The sequence below is a fragment of the Phyllobates terribilis genome, unplaced genomic scaffold (genome assembly GCF_046119375.1).
Source record: "Phyllobates terribilis strain yellow unplaced genomic scaffold, ASM4611937v1 Scaffold_4__5_contigs__length_816908805, whole genome shotgun sequence".
In the NCBI taxonomy this organism is placed as follows: domain Eukaryota; kingdom Metazoa; phylum Chordata; class Amphibia; order Anura; family Dendrobatidae; genus Phyllobates; species Phyllobates terribilis.
The window spans coordinates 47333492-47353984 of NW_027362764.1; the positions used below are offsets into that span (position 1 = coordinate 47333492).

Genomic DNA, 20493 nt, shown 5'->3' on the forward strand with positions numbered 1-20493 from the left:
GCAGCAAATTTTAACACGCAGTAAATTGCAAAACTGATATGTTTCTCCCCCCGGTTCCTTCCAGTCATTACTCCCGAGAGTTCTACGACCGCTACGCTCAAGGCCAGGAGAAGTCGGTGGTGAATAAGATGCAGCAGAAATACTGGAAGACCAAGCAGACGCTGATTAAAGTCACCGGGAAGAAGGAGGACGAGCACGTGGTGGCCTCGGACTCGGACCTCGATGCCAAGCTTGAGGTTGGTATTCGGGGTTAATCCATTGACCCTTTTACTGCCAGTATTTTTTTTTTTTGTTATATATATATATATATATACACAACACTTCCTCCATTATAATAAGGGAAATCCTAATATACCGCCACATTACGAGCAGGGAGTGATTAAATGTGGAACTCCTCATGTATTCATACCCCTTAAAGGGATCGTGCTGTACTCCTCTTTTCCAGGTCCGCCAGTGAGTCTCCGCCGCTGCTCCCAGTGTCTGCACTGTCCACCGCATCCAATCAGTGAGCTCAAAGTCTCTGCCAGTGTAGACGCAATGCCCTCTTCAGAGCCGCTGAGCTCACTGATTGGCTGTCAACGCAACGTCAGCGCTGACACCAGGAGCAGCGGCGAAGACTCGCTGGTGGACCAGGTGAAGGGGAGAAAAGTACGTTTGTTTTTTTTCTTCTTTGTTTTTTTAACAAACTGTGACCGGAGCAGAACATGGTCTGAAAGAGGACAAACCCTTTAACTTAAAAAAAAGAGACACTTCTGTTCATCCATCAGAGAGCACATATTCTCCAGGATTTTAAAGATGTAGGTGGGGGAGGGGGTTGATTAGTATAAAAAGTTTTCATTTCCCCCCACTAGATGCCATATAGAGTGAGACATGATGGTAACAGCCTGCGACTGGTGATAGAGGTGATACCATGAAGAAAGGTTCCAGTATCCCCCCTCCCTTGAGATCACTGGGGGCCGTACGGGGGGACAGAAAACAGTAACGGACTGTGATTAGTGGGAGGGGATACCATGTAATAATATATTTTTATATTGTCAACGTATTCCGCAGCACTTTACATTGTAGAGGGGACTTGTATAGACATTACAGAACAAACATAACTCAGATATCAGGAGGAGGGAGGGCCCCGACCACAAGAGCTTACAATCTATGAAGAAATAGAGGGGACAAGAAAGGTAAGTGGTAAAAAGTGATTGTGTTGTACAGTCCAGCCATCAATATAATACATAGTGTATTCACATAACTTTGCATGAACCGGTCACCAGCCAGTGTATGTACAAGTACCGACTCAGAGGGCTACTGAGTGCATGTGGGGGTGAGTGAGCAGATGCTACGAGGGTCCTTGATAATTGTGGTGAGGCCAGTGCATTTTTATGGCACGGTTAAAACTGTGGATATTAGGGGATTAATAGAATCGTCCTGGGTAGTGCGTTCTAGAAAAGTGGCACAGCGTTCAAGAAGTTTTGGAGACGGGAGTGGGAGATTTGTATGATTGAGGATGTTAAACTTAAGTCATTAGCAGAACGGAGGGTGCGGGTAGGGTTTTAGACTGAGACAAGGGAGGAGATGTAGGGCAGTGCTGAAGCGTTGAAAGCTTTGTGGGTGAGAAGGATAAGTTTATATTGGACTCTGTAGCGGATGGGTAACCAGTGCAATTACTGGCTCAGGGAGGAAGCATCGGTGTAGCAGCTGGTGAGGAATATGCTCCCGGCTGCTGCATTCAGGACGGATTACCCTCTGTAATGTAAAGTGCTGCTGGATATGTTGGTGCTATAGAAATAAAAATTATTATTATTATTGGAGAGGGGAGAGTTTAGTAATAGGGAGACTGATCAGTAGATTTGCAATAATCCAGATGAGAATGAATAAGAGGTTTTGCATGAAGAAAAGCTTTTGTATTCACTCCTGGGGTCTTTGGAGCCGGTACTTGGGGATATATATCCTATTGTTCTACTTTCTGATTTCTCTCTCCATCCTACAGAACCAGGTAATAAAACTTTTTATGCTGCTCAGTTATGTGCCCCCATGGGTGCAGTTGGTTTAAGGCCCTTACTCCTGTTATCAGTCAATAGCAGGTTGGGTTATTACCATTTATATTTTCATTGCTGGCGCTCTCCATTGCGGTTTTACTTCGCATTTTTCTGTTTGAGTTTACCATGTTAAGTATAAGAAAACGATATAGAGAATACAATATAAACTCCGCACAGTGCATCACCACCCTAAATCCCCTCCTCATCTCTGTCTACCACCCGCCGTCAACATCCTATATACTCCAGAGCTGCACTCATTATTTTGCTGGTGCAAACACTGTGTCGATACTCTACATTACTTAATATCACCCTTTTTTTTTTTTTTTGCAGCTTTTCCACTCTATCCAGCGGACGTGTATGGAGCTGCTGAAGGTGATAGAGCAGTATCAGAAGAGGATTTGCTGTAAGTCTTTACACGGTCACTGTTATAGATTGTGTGTAGCGCCCTCTTGTGGACACAGTAGCCAATGCTGTTCCCAATTCCTGACGTCTCTCTGTTATGGGTGTACATACAGGATGGTACAGTATTGCCCCATTGTGATACAGTTATAGCCGAATTGAGTGCAAGCCGTCAGAGCATGCTGAGAGTTGTAGATCCACAGCAGCTGAAGGACTGTAGGTTGCAGTCCGTCTGTGTAGTATAATTTTTTTTTTCTAACCTTTTCTTTTCCTTTTTAGTTTTATCTCAAGAAGAGAACGAATTGGGGAAATTTCTCCGCTCCCAGGGATCTCAAGATAAAACAAGGGCTGGAAAAATTATGCAAGCCACGGGAAAAGCGCTCTGCTTCTCTTCACAACAGCGGTAAGCGGCGTTTTAACAAAGCGTTCATGGGGTTAAGACAAGACATACTGAAATGTTTTACTGGCCTGGTAACACAATACTGAGGAATAGATCCAACTACTTGTAGAGTCCTTTTTTTTCGTTTCTAGTGCATGAAAAACTGCAGCAAAAACTGCATGATTTATGCCAGTCTTAGGCTGCATTCACACATCTGTGATGTATGGACCGGCCGAGGGTCTCCTGACCCGAACTTCACTGACTCATAGGTATATATGAGGCTGCCAAGTTCGGGTCTGAAGACCAGCGGTCTGCCTCTTAACAGCAGCCATCGGTGTCCGACAGCTGTTTTTAAATGATGCAGTGTCGGTGGGAAATCCGTACCAACTGCACCCGCCGCCCCCGCAATGTGAAGGCTCCTATTGCTGCCATCTTTGCACTCCCATGAAGCGTATCGGTGGACTTCACAGGAAAATGGGATTTTTTTTTTTTTTTTTTACTATATACTTGGTACACAGTTGTGCTCAAAAGTTTACATGCCCCGGTAGAATTTTTGCTTTCTTGGCCTTGTTTCAGAGAATATGAATTATAAAAAAAAAAAACATTTTCTCCACTCGTGGTTATTGGTTGGGTGAAGCCATTTATTATCAAACTACTGTGTTTTCTCTTTTTAAATCTTAATGACACCCAAAAACATTCAAATGACATTCATAAGTTCACATACCCTGGTGTGGTGATTTTGGCCTGATAACATGCACAGAATTTGACACAAATGGGTTTGAATGGCTACTAAAGGTAACATCCTCACCTGTGACCCGTTTGCTTGTAATCAGCATGTGTGCATAAAAGCTGAGAGAGTTTCTGGGATCCAGACAGACTCTTGCATCTTTCATCCAGCCACTGACGTTTCTGGATTGTGACTCATGGGGAAAGCAAAAGAATTGTCAACGGATCTACGGGAAAAGGTAGTTGAACTGTATAACACAGGAAAGGGATACAAAAAAATATCCAAGGAATTGATAATGCCAGTCAGCGTTCAAACTGTGATTAGCAAATGGAAAATCAGAGGCTCTGTAAAAACCAAACCACGGTCAGGTAGACAAACAAAAATTTCAGACACAACTGCCAGGAAAATTGTTCAGGATGCAAAGAAAAACCCACAAATAACATCAGCTGAAATTCAGGACTCTCTGAAAACTAGCGGTGTGGCTGTTTCAAGATGCACAATAAGGAGGCACTTGAGGAAAAATGGGCTGTATGGTCGAGTCACCAGAAGAAAGCCATTACTGGGCAAATGCCACAAAGTATCTTGACTACGATACGCCATACAGCACATAGACAAGCCTCAAAACTTCTGGAACAAGGTAATTTGGGGTGATGAGACCAAAATTTAACTTTTTGGCCACAACCATAAACGTTACATTTGGAGAGATGTAAACAAAGCCTATGATGAAAGGAACACCATTCCTACAGTAAAGCACGGAGGTGAATCGCTGATGTTTTGGGGGATGTGTGAGCTACAAAGGCACAGGAAACTTGGTAAAAGTTGAAGTAAAGATGAATGCAGCACGTCATCAGCAAATACTGGAGGCAAATTTGCACTCATCAGCCCGGAAGCTGCGCATGGGACGTGCTCGGCTGTTCCAACATGACTGACCAAAACACAAGGCCAAGTCGACCTGTCATTGGCTACAGCAGAACAAAGTGAAGGTTCTGGAGTGACCATCTCAGTCTCCGGACCTCAATATCATTGAGCCACTCTGGGGAGATCTCAAGCCCGCAGTTCATGCTAGACAGCCCAGGAATTTACAGGAACTGGAGGTTTTTTGCCTAGAAGAATGGTCAGCTTTAACACAATAAAGAACCTCCTCCACAACTACCACAAAAGACTTCAAGCTGTCATTGATGTTAGAGGGGGCAATACACGGTATGAAGAACTGGGGTATGTGAACTTTTGATCAGGGTCATTTGGATGTTTTTGGTTGTCATTAAGATTTAAAAAGAGAAAACACAGTAGTTTGACAATAAACGGCTTCACCCAACCAATAACCATGAGTGGAGAAAAAGTTTTTTTGTTATCATTCATATTCTCTGAAACAAGGCCAAGAAAGGGAAAATTCTGCCGGGGTATGTAAACTTTTGAGCACAACTGTATAGTGCAAACAATAAGACGATCGCAGGTTCATCTTCTCTTAGGGGACTTAACTTTCACTGTTTTTTTTTTTTTTTTTTTTAAGTAAACCAAAACACCCCCTGTCCCCAAAAGCTCCTTTGAGGATTTTTTTTTAACCAAATATATATTCTCGCTCTCTCTTTTTTTTTCTCTCCTGAGGATTGGAGGCAGTGGAGTTGTTGTGTTTTTTTGTCCAGCCCATTTTTGGGTTTTTTGTGTGATATTATGTCCAATTTACCTTTTTTTTCTCTGTTTTTTTTGTGTTGTTCCAATACACACCAAGGAAATAAACGTGTGTATAGCAAATAGTTTTCTGGGAGAAATACTTCATTTTCTGGAACAATGTCAAGGGTGCCAACACTTTCGGCCATGATTATAATATATGTTCAAGGCGAACACTGTAGTGGTCACGCAATTCCCACCACTGCCACCAATCGTCAGGACAATTACGCAATTGACTGGCGAGTGATGGACGAGGCCACTGCTGTTACCACTACTAGGCCAGTTATTGGGGAACTCACAGTGAGCTTATGGTATATACACCTCCAATGTGTGTGTGATATACACACATATATATCCCCCCCCCCCCCGGTATGGCTACTGCCAGCTCCGCAATAACAAAAGAACTACTAGCTGCCACCACCAATCATTTATTCAGGCCGATTGGACACCGGTTAGAGGTAGCGTATGGCTTTAGGGGTTCAGTTTACAGAGCAAGAGGAACAGAGCTTATTACATTTAATTATTTTATCCTGAAAGGTAGGAAGAGTTAATAAAAAAAATAAAAATAAAAATGCAAAGATGATACAAAATGGGAACAAAACAATACAGTATATACAATTACATACAATTAAAAAAAGGTATAATGAAAGAAAATTACTAAACCTGGTGTTGCAGGAATGGCTCTTATCTTTATGAAGGGAAGGGCTCCAATTAGGAAAATGGAACACTCTCAGCGCGAACTGTCTTCCTTAAAATGAACAATGACAGAACCCCAAACTCTGATTTTTATTAAGTCCAGGTTACGCTTACATATACCCTTCCCCAGTGAGCTCATATGGGGACTGGTTGTAGGATGTGCTAGATAATTTAGCAGATTATGAGATCCCCCAACTTTAAGGATATATTCGCCCCTGGAAGTCCCAGGTGTAGATATTGTTTTCATGTTTCCTATCGTGATTTTACCTTTCTATAGAGATAAAACATGTCATAGATAGCATCATCCATCGGTCCGATATGAAGTTGCAGGTGTTAGAATGGCCTTACAGTGATGTGAGTGAATGCGTTCTGTTCGTCTCTTTGCTACAATGCCCCAAATATATCTCCCATAAATATCGGATCGATGCAAACCCCATTCATCACTGGCTCCAGAAAGTTTGAGACCAGTCCTCCAAATAGAGGAATCTCTGGCCTCGGAATTGTACTTCTCCGCCACTAAATATACTAATCCTAGCCTTAATATCTGGTTCTCAGAGCAGATCTCCTGTTGTCGTTACATGGTCACTGCAGGAGGTTCCTACTGCAATGGAGATTGAAGTGTCATTTTCTCACTTCCCCAGTTATAATTAATCCCATATGTTCAATGTGAGGGTGATATGTTCCCTCTCTGGAGATGTCCTTATGGATTTTAATTATTCTCCACGACAGTGTTAATTTTCTTTTCACCATTTCACCGTACAACTTTTTTTTTCCCCATTTTTCAGCAGATTATATGGTAAATAGATCTATTCATCCTGCAAAAAAAAACCTCACATGGCAACTTGGATGGAAAAATAAAAAAGTTATGGCTCTTGGAAGAATGGATGGGGGAAAAAAAACAAAAACAAAAGCACAAAAATTAAAGTTTGCCTGGTCAGGAAGGGGTTTCAAAGATGTCTACCCAAGCCACTATTATAGCTAAAATAAATATTGTAGCGCTGATGTCCCATATACCTCGCATGACCTCTGCAACCAATCACTGATTTCCGTGATGTACGGCACACGGTCTCAGAGTCAAGAGATTTGCAGCAGCGGTCTCGTGAGGGATATAAGGACATCACTGCTGCAGCTAAACAGAAGACCAGCATGGAGGACCGGGGATGGAGTAAGGGCGGTTTCACACGTCCGGATATTTCCGGTAACGGAGATGTCCATGTGCACCTGTGTGGCAGCCGTGTGCCCCATCAGGATCACACGTACCGGAGCCTGGGAATCAGTGTGCAGTTAGTGCTGTTCCCAAGCGCCGGGTGCTGAATGCTGCCCTCATCATTGTCCCTTGCTCACTCTGCAATCATCAGTGATTCATCTCTGTAAATTATCTTAAAGGGCTTCTCCACCTTTTGGGGAACAGTTTTATTTATTTTTAATGTAATTTCATTTTTTTTCAATAAAAACTTTCAACTTTGATGTGGTCTGTGGTCATAAATCAGCTTAGAAAAAGACATAAGAGTTAGAAACCCCTCATCGGACCAGCAGAAAGAGCTCCCTGATCAATTCTCAGTTAACTCATCGTGCAGCACAAAGGCTACGGAAGAGAAATGGTGGAAAAGTTTTACTGAAACCCAATTGCAAACATGATTTTTTTTTCCCCAAAATACATTCATTTAAGTAAAAAAAAACTTTAACGTTGCAACTTATGAGACTCCTTGGATCCGTGTAACCGTCTTTGCCTCCTCTTCTTGCTGAGCTAAAGAGCAAAGAGGGGTAAAGCGGGCAATAAACGAGAGACTTTTGGATGTTTAATCGCACGTCCCTTTCCCTCAGCGGCCACCGGACAGGGGAGGTAGTATCGCCTCATACCTGCCGGCTCTTCTGATTAGCCGACCTGGCATAACGTCTCTTGACCTCTCTCTGGACTCTTTTTCAGGTTGGCCCTGAGAAGCCCTTTATCTCGTCTTTATCAAGAGGTGGAGACCTTCCGCTACCGAGCAATATCCGACTGCTGGCTGACCGTCAATCGCATGGAGCAGGCCAGGACCGAATATCGGGGGGTGCTGCTGTGGATGAAAGACGTGTCGCAAGAGCTAGACCCCGATACCTACAAGCAGATGGAAAAATTCAGAAAGGTAATTTAGACCATTAATAATCCTTATATCTAAACAGATCCCAAATTTCATGTATTTTTATGGAAGTGGAGGCTGCGTTATTCCAGCTCCTTTATATAAGCATCAAGTTAAAGGAGACGTACACTTAGAAAGTCATGGCCGCTTCCTCCCAGAAACAGTGAGTTGTGTGTAGTGCCGCGGCTCTGCTCTGTTTAACCCCTTACTTACATCACACATCTGGTACAGGTGTACGGAGCGGGCGCAGCAGCCGACCTACCCACCTCTGAACGGCTACGATTGGAGTCAGCAGTCTGACCATTTAAATGGTGTGCCCAAGGGTTACCAGTGCCGCTCAGGCCTAATAAAGACCCTCGGTGCCACCATATTGGTCCTCCGGTGAAGTATTGTACTACTGAAGTATTGCCGTACAATCGATCAAAGCTTCAAGTCCCCTAGGGGGACCTTAAAAAAAAAAAAAAAAAAAAAAAAAAAAAAAAAGCTTTCATGCAGCCGTGTTGACGGAAGAAGGAGAGGAAAGGACGGAAGACAGAAAAGAAAAATTGGCATGGAGGGGTTAAAAGACGAGGCCTCAGTTGGGTGTGGACAGATGGAGCAGATTGTTTTTTTTTTGGGGGGGGGGGGGGGGTATAAGCAGCCGTGTGTTTCTGGATCTCTCCTTCGGGTGCGTCCATTCAGGACAGTATCAGCACGTGGCAAGAACTTCCCCAAATAGTGCACATTTTTTTACACATTTCGTTGCAGAAAATATTGAGGATCCACACTGCAAAACCTCAGTGAAATCCGCAGTATATCAGTCCAAGTATACATGCGGCAAAATCTGCGAAATCCATAGTATGAAGCGCTTCTGAAAGATTTCCTGCAGATTTCATCCTGCAAGTGGCAAAATCCACAATAGAAATTAATAGCCTTTAGATGCCAAATCCACAAACCCTCCATTTTTCTCCTTCCATGCAGCATTAGGGCGAGATGTCATTATCTCGTGCACAATGCTGCTATTGTGATACACAGCAAATTTCCCATTCTTTTACACTATCATTGCCATTTATGACTCACTGCTAATAGTGATTGTTCTAGTATTTGTATCTAGAGCCCGACGCTTCTGACTTCAATTGTGGCGTCGGGTCAATAAATTATTCAGCTTTCAAAACTGTCTTTCTAAGTAGTTTCAGTCTGAGGTGTGGACAGCAGGTGGCGATGTTACTCCATAGTGTCACTCTGTGTTCCCCATCCATTAGCTGAGGGTCTGGGCTCCTGGTCTTCAACATGATTGTTGCACAACTACAACTCCCATCATAGCTGGCCTTTGGAGAAACACTACCACAGGCTAAAGGTCTGAGAGTAGATAACTATATAAAATCACTGAAGTTTGTGGATTACTGACATAACAAATCTGTCTTATCTGATTCCTTCTATAGTATTCATCTTCTCGTATAAGCTTCAGGTTTTTTAACATAAATAATAATATAACAGTGTGATGTGTTTAAACGGCACCAAAAAATTGCAGCCGTCACCTTTACTGCAATATAACACAGCGGCTGGTGGCAGGGCCGGCTCCAAGTTTTTGTGGGCCCCCATGATTTATGATACCGCATTGATTATATATATATATATATATAAATAAATTATACACTGTGTTCCAAATTATTATGCAAATAATATTTTCTCAGATTTTCCCAAATTACCTATATGAATTGCAGTCATTGTAATTTTCCAGTCAATAACTATTAGAGTACAATTGAAAGGTTTTTGTACAAACTGCCTATGATAACAGTATATTTTTAAAAAACTCAAACTGCCCTCAAAATGCATGTTCCAAATTATTATGCACAGCAGAGTTTTCAACCTTTTCATTTTAATAAAGAACAAAAAATGGTCATTTTTGAAATGATAAGCATTAGCAGGTTATTACACACTGAAATCAAACAGTTTTCAACTCAAAACTTTATTCTAGGTGATGTTACATTTGCACATAGGACTGCTTGTTCGAAAGGAGCTTCTGAACTCTCTTGTCCATTGAATTTGTCAGGTTTTGGATGGTTTCTGCTTCAATTGTTTTGCATGAGGACAGAATACCCTCCCAGAGCTGTTGCTTAGATGTGAACTGCCTCCCGCCATCATAGACACTCCTTTTGATGATACTCCAGAGGTTCTCAATGGGGTTGAGGTCAGGGGAGCATGGGGGTCACACCATAAGTTTGTCCCCTTTTATGCCCATATCAGCCAGAGATGCAGATGTGTTATGTGCAGCATGAGATGGTGCATTATCATGCAGAAAAATGATCTTGCTGTGGAATGCACGGTTCTTCTTCTTGAACCATGGCAGGAAGTGCTGTTTGAGAAACTGAACATACATTATGGAGTTCATCTTTACCCCTTCAGGGATCCTAAAAGGGCTGACAATCTCTCTCCCCATGATTCCAGCCCAAAACATTACTCCACCTCCTCCTTGTTGGCGCCGTAGCCGTGTTTGCGTGGGGTGTCCATCAACCAGCCATCCTCCACTCCATCCATCTGGACCATCAAGATCATTTCACGCATACCGCGATCTCCGGCGCCATACTTACCTGACCGGGAGGAGCGTTGCCGCGGCTCCTCTCTTCTGGTCGGAGACCGGGGCGGAGTGAAGGCGTCAGAATCGGCGCATAGCGCTATCCGGCGCCATTTGCAGTGTGTCTTAAACAAAATGGCGCAGGACAGCGCGGTGCTCCGGCGTCACACTCCTCCTCCGGCAGAACAGGACGCAGCAGCTCTGGAGCACAGGGAAGAAAGGTGAGTATAAGTGTTTATCTTTTTTGTATGTGTGCAGCATGAAAGGGATGAGGGGGGCCACGCATACCAGGATTGGGGGGTGAGGGGGCCACACATACCAGAATAGGGATGAGGGGTGCCATGCATACCAGAATAGGAATATGTGGTGCCATGCATACCAGGATTGGGGGATGAGGGGGGCCATGCATACCAGTAATGGAGTATGGCTTACCTATCTGCATGTTTCCACTTTTGTAATACTATTTATAGTTGATGTATCAATTTTAAAGGAATTATATATTAACTAGATGGTGGCCCGATTTTAACGCATCGGGTATTCTAGAATATCTATGCGGCCGACCGGGCGCGATCAGCAAAACAGTGTTTAAATTTGGCGGCAATATCTGTGATTGGTCGCGGGTGGCGGCCGCGACCAATCAGCGAACTGTGTTAGTGAGGACCGGAGAGCTTGTTTAAATTTGGCGATAAAATCGCTGATTAGTCGCGACCGCCGGCCGCGACCAATCAGCAAATCGTATTAGTGAGGACCGGGGAGCGGCGCTGCCTGTGCGGCTACTTCCGCTGCAAGAAGCCGGGAGAGGAGCGGCTGTTCGCAGCAGAAGTATCCCGACCGGCAGCGCCGCTCCCCACTCCTCCGTTCACACTTGCCATCGGGAGATCAGCGGGCCAAGCCGCTGATCTCCCGACGGTAGCCGCATGGAGGTCAGCGGCGCCACCAGTCGGGGTCCTTTTGGTGCAAGCAGCCGGGAGATGAGCGCCTCGCGCCGCCTCATCTCCCGGCTGCATCGCTTCTGACCTCCGTCCTGCAGATGAGCCGCTAACGGCCGCCATCTTTTTCTCAAATCCTGCATCGCTGATTGGCCGCGGCCGGACCAATCAGCGACGCGGGATTTCCTGGACAGACAGACAGATGGGATAAGACGATTATATATATATATAGATAGATAGATAGATAAAGTTTTTTCATGCCATTATACTCATGGGTTCTCCTGTGTGTGTGTGTGTGTGTATATATGTTTTGAGTAGGCATAATTACGTGGGGATGGGTGATGAGTTGTTTTTCCAGACCCCCTACCTGCAAGACTTATGATGTGGGCCGAAGTTTGTTTATATATAGCTCAGAAACCGGCGAATCATTCCATACAGAATACTGGCCCCCATAAAATGCTCCTTACAGAATACTGGCCCCCATATAATGCTCCATGCACGCTGTGCCCCAACATACTGCCCCATGCCTCCATACATTAAAAAAAAATACTCGCCTCACTTCTAACCTGCTGCCGCTCCTCCGGGCTCCTCAGCGTCGCTGGCATCTTCCTGCTCTGTGCTGTGACGGCTCAGGAGAGAGCGCGGTGGAAAGACGTCATCACGCCCTCTGACCTGAGATGTCACAGTGCAGCAGCCGCGGAAGAGACCGGAGCTGCTGCGGAGGCACGGGGAGAGGTGAGTATTGTGCCGGCTGCCGAGGCCCTGAGCAAGTGCGGGGGAGCGGGTGCTGACACCGCCCTGCTCATGGGTCCCATAGCTCGCCGGGGTGCCTGATGGCGAGTGGCCCCAGCACTTGCCCGGGTGCTGGCGCCGGGCCTGGCCGGTGGTGCAGAGCTCACTGGTACCAGCGCGGTCCTGTAATAGGAGCCAATGGAGTAACAAGTCCGTCCATGACATTTCTCCTTCTGAATCTCCCCCCATTACCTGTTAGTGATATTATTGAGAAGTTGGAGGAACCACAGCAACTCAGCCACGAAGTGGAGCCCCCGTAATATTACAGAGCGGGGGGCCGTGTGCAGAAGGCAGAAAAGTCACCACCTCTCTGCTGACTCCATAACTGCAGAGTCCAGACCTCCTCTGGTATCAGCACAAACACTGCGCCCCCGCCGGGAGCTTCATAACCAAGCAGCTGAGTGTCGAATGGAGTGGTGTAAAGCCGTCACCACTGGACTCTGGAGGAGACGTGCCCTGTGCAGTGACGGATCACAATTCTCTGGATTTGGTGATTCATGGAGGACATTACCCCCTGACTGCATTGTGCCGCTGTTCAGATGGTGGAGGAGGATAATACTATGGGCTGTTATCAGGGGTCGGCATTGGGCCCTTGGTTCCAGTGATGGGAAATCTTAATCTTCAGCACAAGACATTGTGGACAATTGTAGCTCCAGCTTTGTGAGAACAGTTTGGGGAAGACCCTTATCTGTCCCCCCATAACTGAGCCCAGTGCACAAGGTCCATACAGACATGGAGGGGAACATGAGCCCGGACCTCAGCCCCATCCTATAATGGAGATTGTGAGCCCGGCCTCCCCCCAACATCAGGGTCTGACCCCACAAATGCTCTCCTGGAAGAAGGGGCAAAAATTCCAACTGGCGCCTCCAAAATCTTGTAGAAAATCTTCCCACAAGAGCGGGAGCCATTACACCTGCAGTGGGGCTGCTTTTCATTTGTTCAGATTTATGCTGTTTTCATAATTCTGGTTCTGACTAGTGTCAGACGTGCGGCCGAATGCAGCTCTGGAAGTGATTAGAGAATAAAATGACATATGTAAATTATAAATCACTAAAGAAAAGGATTCGCAGAAGGCGGCAGCTGCCCCCCAAGATCAGAACAGGAGGGGTGAATGGAGACTAGAAATGAGCAATTACTACACGGTGACTTCATGCTACAGCCACCGCCCGGAGGGTCGGTAAGATCAGACATGGAGGTGCCGGCCTCCCCTGCAGGATCTGCCTCCTCTGCGCTCGCAGCCGCATTGATTGAACTTGCAGGTTAAATATAGGAATTTCTCCGGTGGAAGGGATTACATCAGCGCTCGCAGATTGCTGCCTACCTCCGAGATTTCTCTTCATCTGTTCAATTATGCAGGAGAGGGAATTAGAGGTCACCCAGGAGGAGTCTGCATTACTCACCGCCAAAACCTGAGAAACGACAGCTCATGTGATCGATGGCAGATGGTTTAAAAACCTGCAGGACAGCCTGGCCCCAATCTTTGCCCCCCCCCCCCCCATAGTCGTTCATTGGTATGGATAGTTAACCCTTTCATAAATATCATTACCTCCGAGGAGGGCCGCTGTTATTGACAGCCCACAACGAGACCAAAAAAAAAATCAACATAGACATCTAGTGTTTTAAAAATGCCTGATAAAAGAAAGGGGTAATGTAAAAAAAAAAAAGAAAATGCACATGGTCCGGTCATCTGGAATGTGAGAGCCACAAGTAGCAGAACTGGCACAAGTAGTAGTAGTAGTAGTACCAGAAGCAGGCCACAATTATCCTCCTTTTTTGCCCTCCAGCAAGCGTATTATTGGGAATGAAGTGAACAGACCACGTAGAATACGTGGCACACTCATCTCGGTCTCAGCAGGATGATGTTACCTCTGGCAGCGACACCGTCAGTTTGAATTCACGTTCTGCACATTTTCTTTTTCTCCATCGCCGCTAAGTCTTTTTGATTGGGGGCTTTCAGTTCACTCAGTGACATCTGTCTTTGTGACTGTCCAATGATTACAAGTTGTTATTGTTGTATCCACACTTGGTAAGTGAATGATCACTGGTGATCCCACGGCAAGGATCCCCCACAGTCACAAGAAAGGGGGTCTGGTGTTTGAGCCGTGTGATGTCCGTGTGTATCGGAGAGCCGGGACAGACAAATGTTGGCTGACAGCTATCTACTGTATATGGTCCGCTTTAGCAATAATGGTTAAAAAAAAATAAGGAAAATAGGATTCTGAAGAAAATCTAGTAGACTTCCAAACAAATCACCATCAGAAAAGATTTCAGATCAGTTGTCCTCCCTTCTTCTCTATGAAGACAACTTCGTGCTATGAGTCAAGGTCAAGGAGTATGTGAATAAAAAGAGCAAAAAAAAAGTACAGTCAAAACAAAACATCTTGGCTGGGGGAGAAGGTACAGAAACATGGGTCTAATTGTGAGATTTTTGGAAGTATCCAAAGACGGCATGAACCTCAGACCAGCTCTTCAACTATCGGTCAAGCCTGGCGAGGTTGAGGGCAATGCAGGACCACATCTGGAGTTAGCAAATATTTTTTTTAAAGAAATACCTCCATGAATTTTATTACTTTTTTTTATCCTACTCAATAGAAACAGTTTGGAAAGTGAAACAAGATCAAGACGAAGAAGCTGCAAGTGTCTACGAGCCATTGACCGGCCGACCCAGAACTTGGACTTTTATGATTATTGGATGATGAGAAGAAAGTTCCAGTGGTTCCTGTAAGATCTAACCGTAGGCAAAAGCCTATAAGGCCTACAGGTTATACCAGAGCTGGTCTTCATTACGGGATTTGGACCATGACCAGGAAGATGTAACACACCATGGAGAGGGTCCTCTCGCCCTCAACAAAAAGTCCACTCTTCCATGATGACCCAAATCTTCAGATCACAAAATCAGCCGCTTTATTGCAGTGACGTCTTTTTCTCGTGAAGTTAACCCCTTCTGGACTATATTCTGTGAGATAGATCGATAGCAGCACTTATCCTGCAAGACTCCTGTCTTGTATGTATTAAATGGTTGACTCGCCGCTCTGGATTTCTCCTCCATGGATCTCGATGTGATCATATGATAGGCTAGGCTGATATTCATCTAATGACAGCAGACGTCCAACGATTTCCGCCGGACTAGCCGACCATATTTTGCTTATATGAGGTGTCAGACAACCCCCTCCATCCCCCCAACAGCAGGAATCTGTGAGAAAAAATTTCAACATGCCCGATCCTTTTTTAGTTCTCAAGGAAGATAAGCTACCTCCAAAGATGTCTGATCAGTATCTTTAAAATTCCTTTAATTCGGCATCAGTCTGATCTGATCGGTGACCGGATTACAAGATGTTGTGACCGATTTGAACGGAAAGGAAGTAAAATCTAAACCAAAAAAAAAAAGTGAAGCTTCAACATCCAAATGCAATTTATGATAAAAGGGGTCTATGCTGGATTATCAGTCCTTGTGCATATGTGTATATATAATCAATTTCATCCGGCATCAAATGTTCTGAAAAGCGATATAATGGGGGGCACTTCATATGAGCAGAGAGGCAATTACCTTTAATCCAGAGCCTCTCTAACCATTCAGTAACCCAGAATCTGGTATATATGTCTGTGTGCTGCCCCTGTAACAGTCCTTTCTTCATGCCTTCCCCTCTCCTCCTGCACATTGAGGCGTTTTTCTTCCAAGGTCACGTCCTGCCTCATTCTCTGCACGGTGAGCGAGTGCCAGGAATCCTCACTCCTGTTTTCTGCATTGATTCCCCAGTGTTCCCGCCGCCTGTCCTCGTCACGGGAACATTTGGTCACACAGCAATTGGCGCGGCAAAGTCCATGATCCGATTTGACTCTGAAGGCTGGCACGGCGTTCGCAGGCTGCGCCAGGCCATAGACTGATGACTTTTTGTTTCTGGATTGCTGCTGCTCCCTGTTGAGCAGAACGGCTTCATGGCTGAGAGACTTTGTGCCGTCCTTGTGATTTTATATCCTCTGGTGGATGAGCCATTTTTGCTGCCCTTTTTCTTATATTGGTGTGCAAATTAGCTATAGTTGTCATACAGGATAGCTACCTATAAGTGGCAGTAGAGAGACAGTTTCTTTCCTTCTAACGGAGAGCTCATTTGCATTTTTTCCCCCCCAGAAAGCTTTGTCTGTAATCAAGGAGAACAAACCTGCAACTTTCCAAAAAAAAAGACAGCGTTCTTTTCTTATCACATCGACTTTTTGCATAAAAGCTAATTCCACAATGGTAGACCCAGAACTATTTTTTATTTTTTTATTTTTTTTTAAGGAACCCGCCATCGCCAAAAAACAAACTGCCCAATTTATTATCACATATTCTCTTTTTTTTTTTTTTTACTAGTTTTTGGTGTTTTTTCATTTGTGCTGAATTCTTCTTCTAATTGCACCTTTTTTAAGTCTATTCTCAATATGTTTTCGTGTGTTTTTGTTTTTGGGGGATTTTTTTATGCTGCTTTTTGTTTTCTGGATGTTGTTGTTTTGTTTTGTTTTTTTTTCAGCTGATTTCTTCAATTTGCGACTTTTATTACAGTCGCACAAATTTTTACCGCAAATGTACATCCTCCCAGAGTGATTGTATGTGTGAAATTTTTGCACAAATTTTGTTACATTTTAGCAGAAAATGCAACTTTTTGCTATAAAAAGGAGCAAAACAGGTTAAAGATAATAAAAAAAAAATAAAGTGTATCTTTTGGTTTTGCACAAAAATTCATAAACCACGTGCACCACTTTGAAGAATTTGGCACAAGAAATGTCCACGAATCCCCCCCAAAAAAATAGCAAGTGATGAATCGGGTCCAAAATTTCTACTTTCTGGCCAGATGTGACTTTGAGCAATGACGAGAGGTGTCTGGCGGCTTCTTACTTCTCCCCATGGTGCCCGCCTCTCCATCCCTGCTGCCACCGATTGCAAGTTCTGGGTTCGTTTTTTCGGTGTCCAAAATAGCTACTGCAGTGGCAAGGAGGGCTCTGTGGAAAGTGTGAGCTAAGGCAGGAACCTTCCTCTAAGGGATTCACTGCTATAACCAGCGTTCACACTCGGGCCCCAGTGCACGCTGTCCAAACTTAGATTGTGAGTGGACACTGACATGTACGTTAGGACGTCCTGGTGCAAATGACCCCACAGAGGTGAAAGGACAAATGTGCCCATGGCTGCAGAATGATGTAACGAGCAGTCTCTATTATTCCCTTTTAGGTTCAGGCACAAGTGCGTCACACCAAAGCTGCTTTTGATAGGCTGAAAACAGACGTATGTGAGAAAGTCGATCTCCTCAGAGCCAGTAGATGCAATCTGTTATCTCATGTCCTGACTACGTATCAGGTAATTACACATTGCCAATTATGGTTTATTATTATTCATACCAGTCACATGTTGTCACAAGCACATAGGAGCCTTTTTATAGCATTTATACCCTTGTACATAGGGGGTAGTATTATAGTAGTTATATTCTTGTACATAGGGGCAGTATTATAGTAGTTATATTCTTGTACATAGGGGGCAGTATTATAGTAGTTATATTCTTGTACATAGGGGCAGTATTATAGTAGTTATATTCTTGTACATAGGGGGCAGTATTATAGTAGCTATATTCTTGTACATAGGGGCAGTATTATAGTAGTTATATTCTTGTACATAGGAGCAGTATTATAGTAGTTATATTCTTGTACATAGGGGTAGTATTATAGTAGTTATATTCTTGTACATAGGGGGCAGTATTATAGTAGTTATATTCTTGTACATAGGGGGTAGTATTATAGTAGTTATATTCTTGTACATAGGGGGCAGTATTATAGTAGTTATATTCTTGTACATAGGGGGCAGTATTATAGTAGTTATATTCTTGCACATAGCAGTATTATAGCACTTATATTCTTGTACATAGGAGCAGTATTATAGTAGTTATATTCTTGTACATAGGGGTAGTATTATAGTAGTTATATTCTTGTACATAGGGGGCAGTATTATAGTAGTTATATTCTTGTACATAGGAGCAGTATTATAGCACTTATATTCTTGTACATAGGGGGCAGTATTATAGTAGTTATATTCTTGCACATAGGAGCAGTATTATAGTAGTTATATTCTTGTACATAGGGGGCAGTATTATAGTAGTTATATTCTTGTACATAGGGGCAGTATTATAGTAGTTATATTCTTGTACATAGGGGGCAGTATTATAGTAGTTATATTCTTGTACATAGGAGCAGTATTATAGTAGTTATATTCATGTACATAGGAGCAGTATTATAGTAGTTATATTCTTGTACATAGGAGCAGTATTATAGTAGTTATATTCTTGGACATAGGGGCAGTATTATAGTAGTTATATTCTTGGACATAGGGGCAGTATTATAGTAGTTATATTCTTGGACATAGGGGCAGTATTATAGTAGTTATATTCTTGGACATAGGGGCAGTATTATAGTAGTTATATTCTTGGACATAGGAGCAGTATTATAGTAGTTATATTCTTGGACATAGGAGCAGTATTATAGTAGTTATATTCTTGGACATAGGAGCAGTATTATAGTAGTTATATTCTTGGACATAGGGGCAGTATTATAGTAGTTATATTCTTGGACATAGGGGCAGTATTATAGTAGTTATATTCTGGTACATAGGAGCAGTATTATAGTAGTTATATTCTTGTACATAGGAGCAGTATTATAGTAGTTATATTCTTGGACATTGGGGCAGTATTATAGTAGTTATATTCTTGGACATAGGAGCAGTATTATAGTAATTATATTCTTGTACATAGGAGCAGTATTATAGCAGTTATATTCTTGTAGGGGCGGTATTATTTTAGTTACTCTTATCTTTCTCTGGTTTCTTGATTTCTTTGGCAGACAACACTACTTCACTTCTGGGAGAAAACATCCCACACGATGGCTGCCATTCATGAAAGCTTCAAGGGTTACCAGCCGTATGAATTTACTACACTGAAGGTGAGTTCTCCTCTGCTCTTCATGTATTACCTCACTTAGCGTGTGACTCCTGACTATTCCTTATGAGCAAAACTGGAGCAGGAATAGCTTCTTATTTTTTTTGTTTTATTGAAGATTATACAACATAACAAGGTTAAATTATAGAACAAAAGAACAAGCCGCATTTCTCGTTGCTCATTATTTGTGTCTGGCAAAATTAACCCTTGACATACTATGGGTCTAATATATTAAAAGCATAAGACCCCCCCATGTCAGGCACCAAATATCACATACTTTAATCATGAGAGAATACTCCTCATCACATGGGGACTATTGTGAGGCAAAGGAGAATCAAACCAAGGCTTCCTTACTTTGACCTTTTTCAGGACAATGTGTATTTTTATATACCACCCTGTAACATACCTGGCGGCGTCCTTGCATGGTGGTCCATCTCCCACTGTGCAAGAGCGCGCACTTGATCTCCAGTCCAGAATGTCTCTCTGGCTTCCCTCCTTGCTGTCTGTTTGTCTGCTTTGGCTGCATAGGGCGACGCCTGCTGAACTTCCTGTTTCTTGTACCTGCTGCGGACACGCCCCTGTTGCACCTTCAGCCTATTGCTGTCCATCTTTGGGTATTTATACCACCTTCTTCCTCAAGATGGCGCCTGAGCATTGTGTCCTGTCAGTCGGCTTTTTGTCTCTGACATGCCAGGTCCTATCCTGTTTTCCTGCCTGTTTTCCAGTTCTGTGTCTGAACTGTGGTCTGTTCTTGTGAACACGCTTCTTGCCTGTTCTTTCGCCTTCTAGGGGCTGTATTCCTAGATCTGCCTGTCTGTGCCTTGCGGTATCTGTTCCCGTCTGAACAGAGTCCTGTTTGTGTCCTGCCCTGCTTCTGCCCGCTGCTCCGGCAGTCCTGTCCTGCCCTGCTTCTGCCCGCTGCTCCGGCAGTCCTGTCCTGCCCTGCTTCTGCCCGCTGCTCCGGCAGTCCTGTCCTGCCCTGCTTCTGCCCGCTGCTCCGGCAGTCCTGTCCTGCCCTGCTTCTGCCCGCTGCTCCGGCAGTCCTGTCCTGCCCTGCTTGTGCCCGCTGCTCCTGCAGCCCTGTCCTGCTCTGTTCTTGCCCACCGCTTCGGGCGTTCCCTCTCTGCTGTGGTTGTCTACCGCATCTGCGGTTCTGTGACCCAGTCTGTACTGGGTCTTAACCTTTCTGTGCTCCAGCCCGTCCTTTCGGCCAGTACCTCCCTGCCTGCATACTCACCTGTATCCA

General features: G+C 44.1%; 1 protein-coding gene and 1 long non-coding RNA gene across 5 annotated transcripts in view; one reads left to right on the forward strand and one right to left on the reverse strand.

Moving 5' to 3' along the window:
• Positions 1-20493, forward strand: part of ICA1 (islet cell autoantigen 1) — a 67656-nt gene that overhangs the window by 30760 nt on the left and 16403 nt on the right. For all 4 annotated transcript variants that reach the window (XM_073677302.1, XM_073677301.1, XM_073677300.1 and 1 more), the window contains 6 exons: positions 65-236; positions 2361-2433; positions 2709-2832; positions 7827-8025; positions 17498-17623; positions 19153-19251. In XM_073677302.1, coding sequence (XP_073533403.1) covers positions 65-236; positions 2361-2433; positions 2709-2832; positions 7827-8025; positions 17498-17623; positions 19153-19251 — 793 coding nt within the window. The remainder of the gene's footprint in view (positions 1-64; positions 237-2360; positions 2434-2708; positions 2833-7826; positions 8026-17497; positions 17624-19152; positions 19252-20493) is intronic.
• LOC141264899 (uncharacterized) lies at positions 5616-20061 on the reverse strand. The gene is made up of 2 exons (XR_012320020.1): positions 19654-20061; positions 5616-7997 (listed from the first exon to the last, which is right to left on the reverse strand). It is a non-coding gene; the product is annotated as an uncharacterized lncRNA (long non-coding RNA).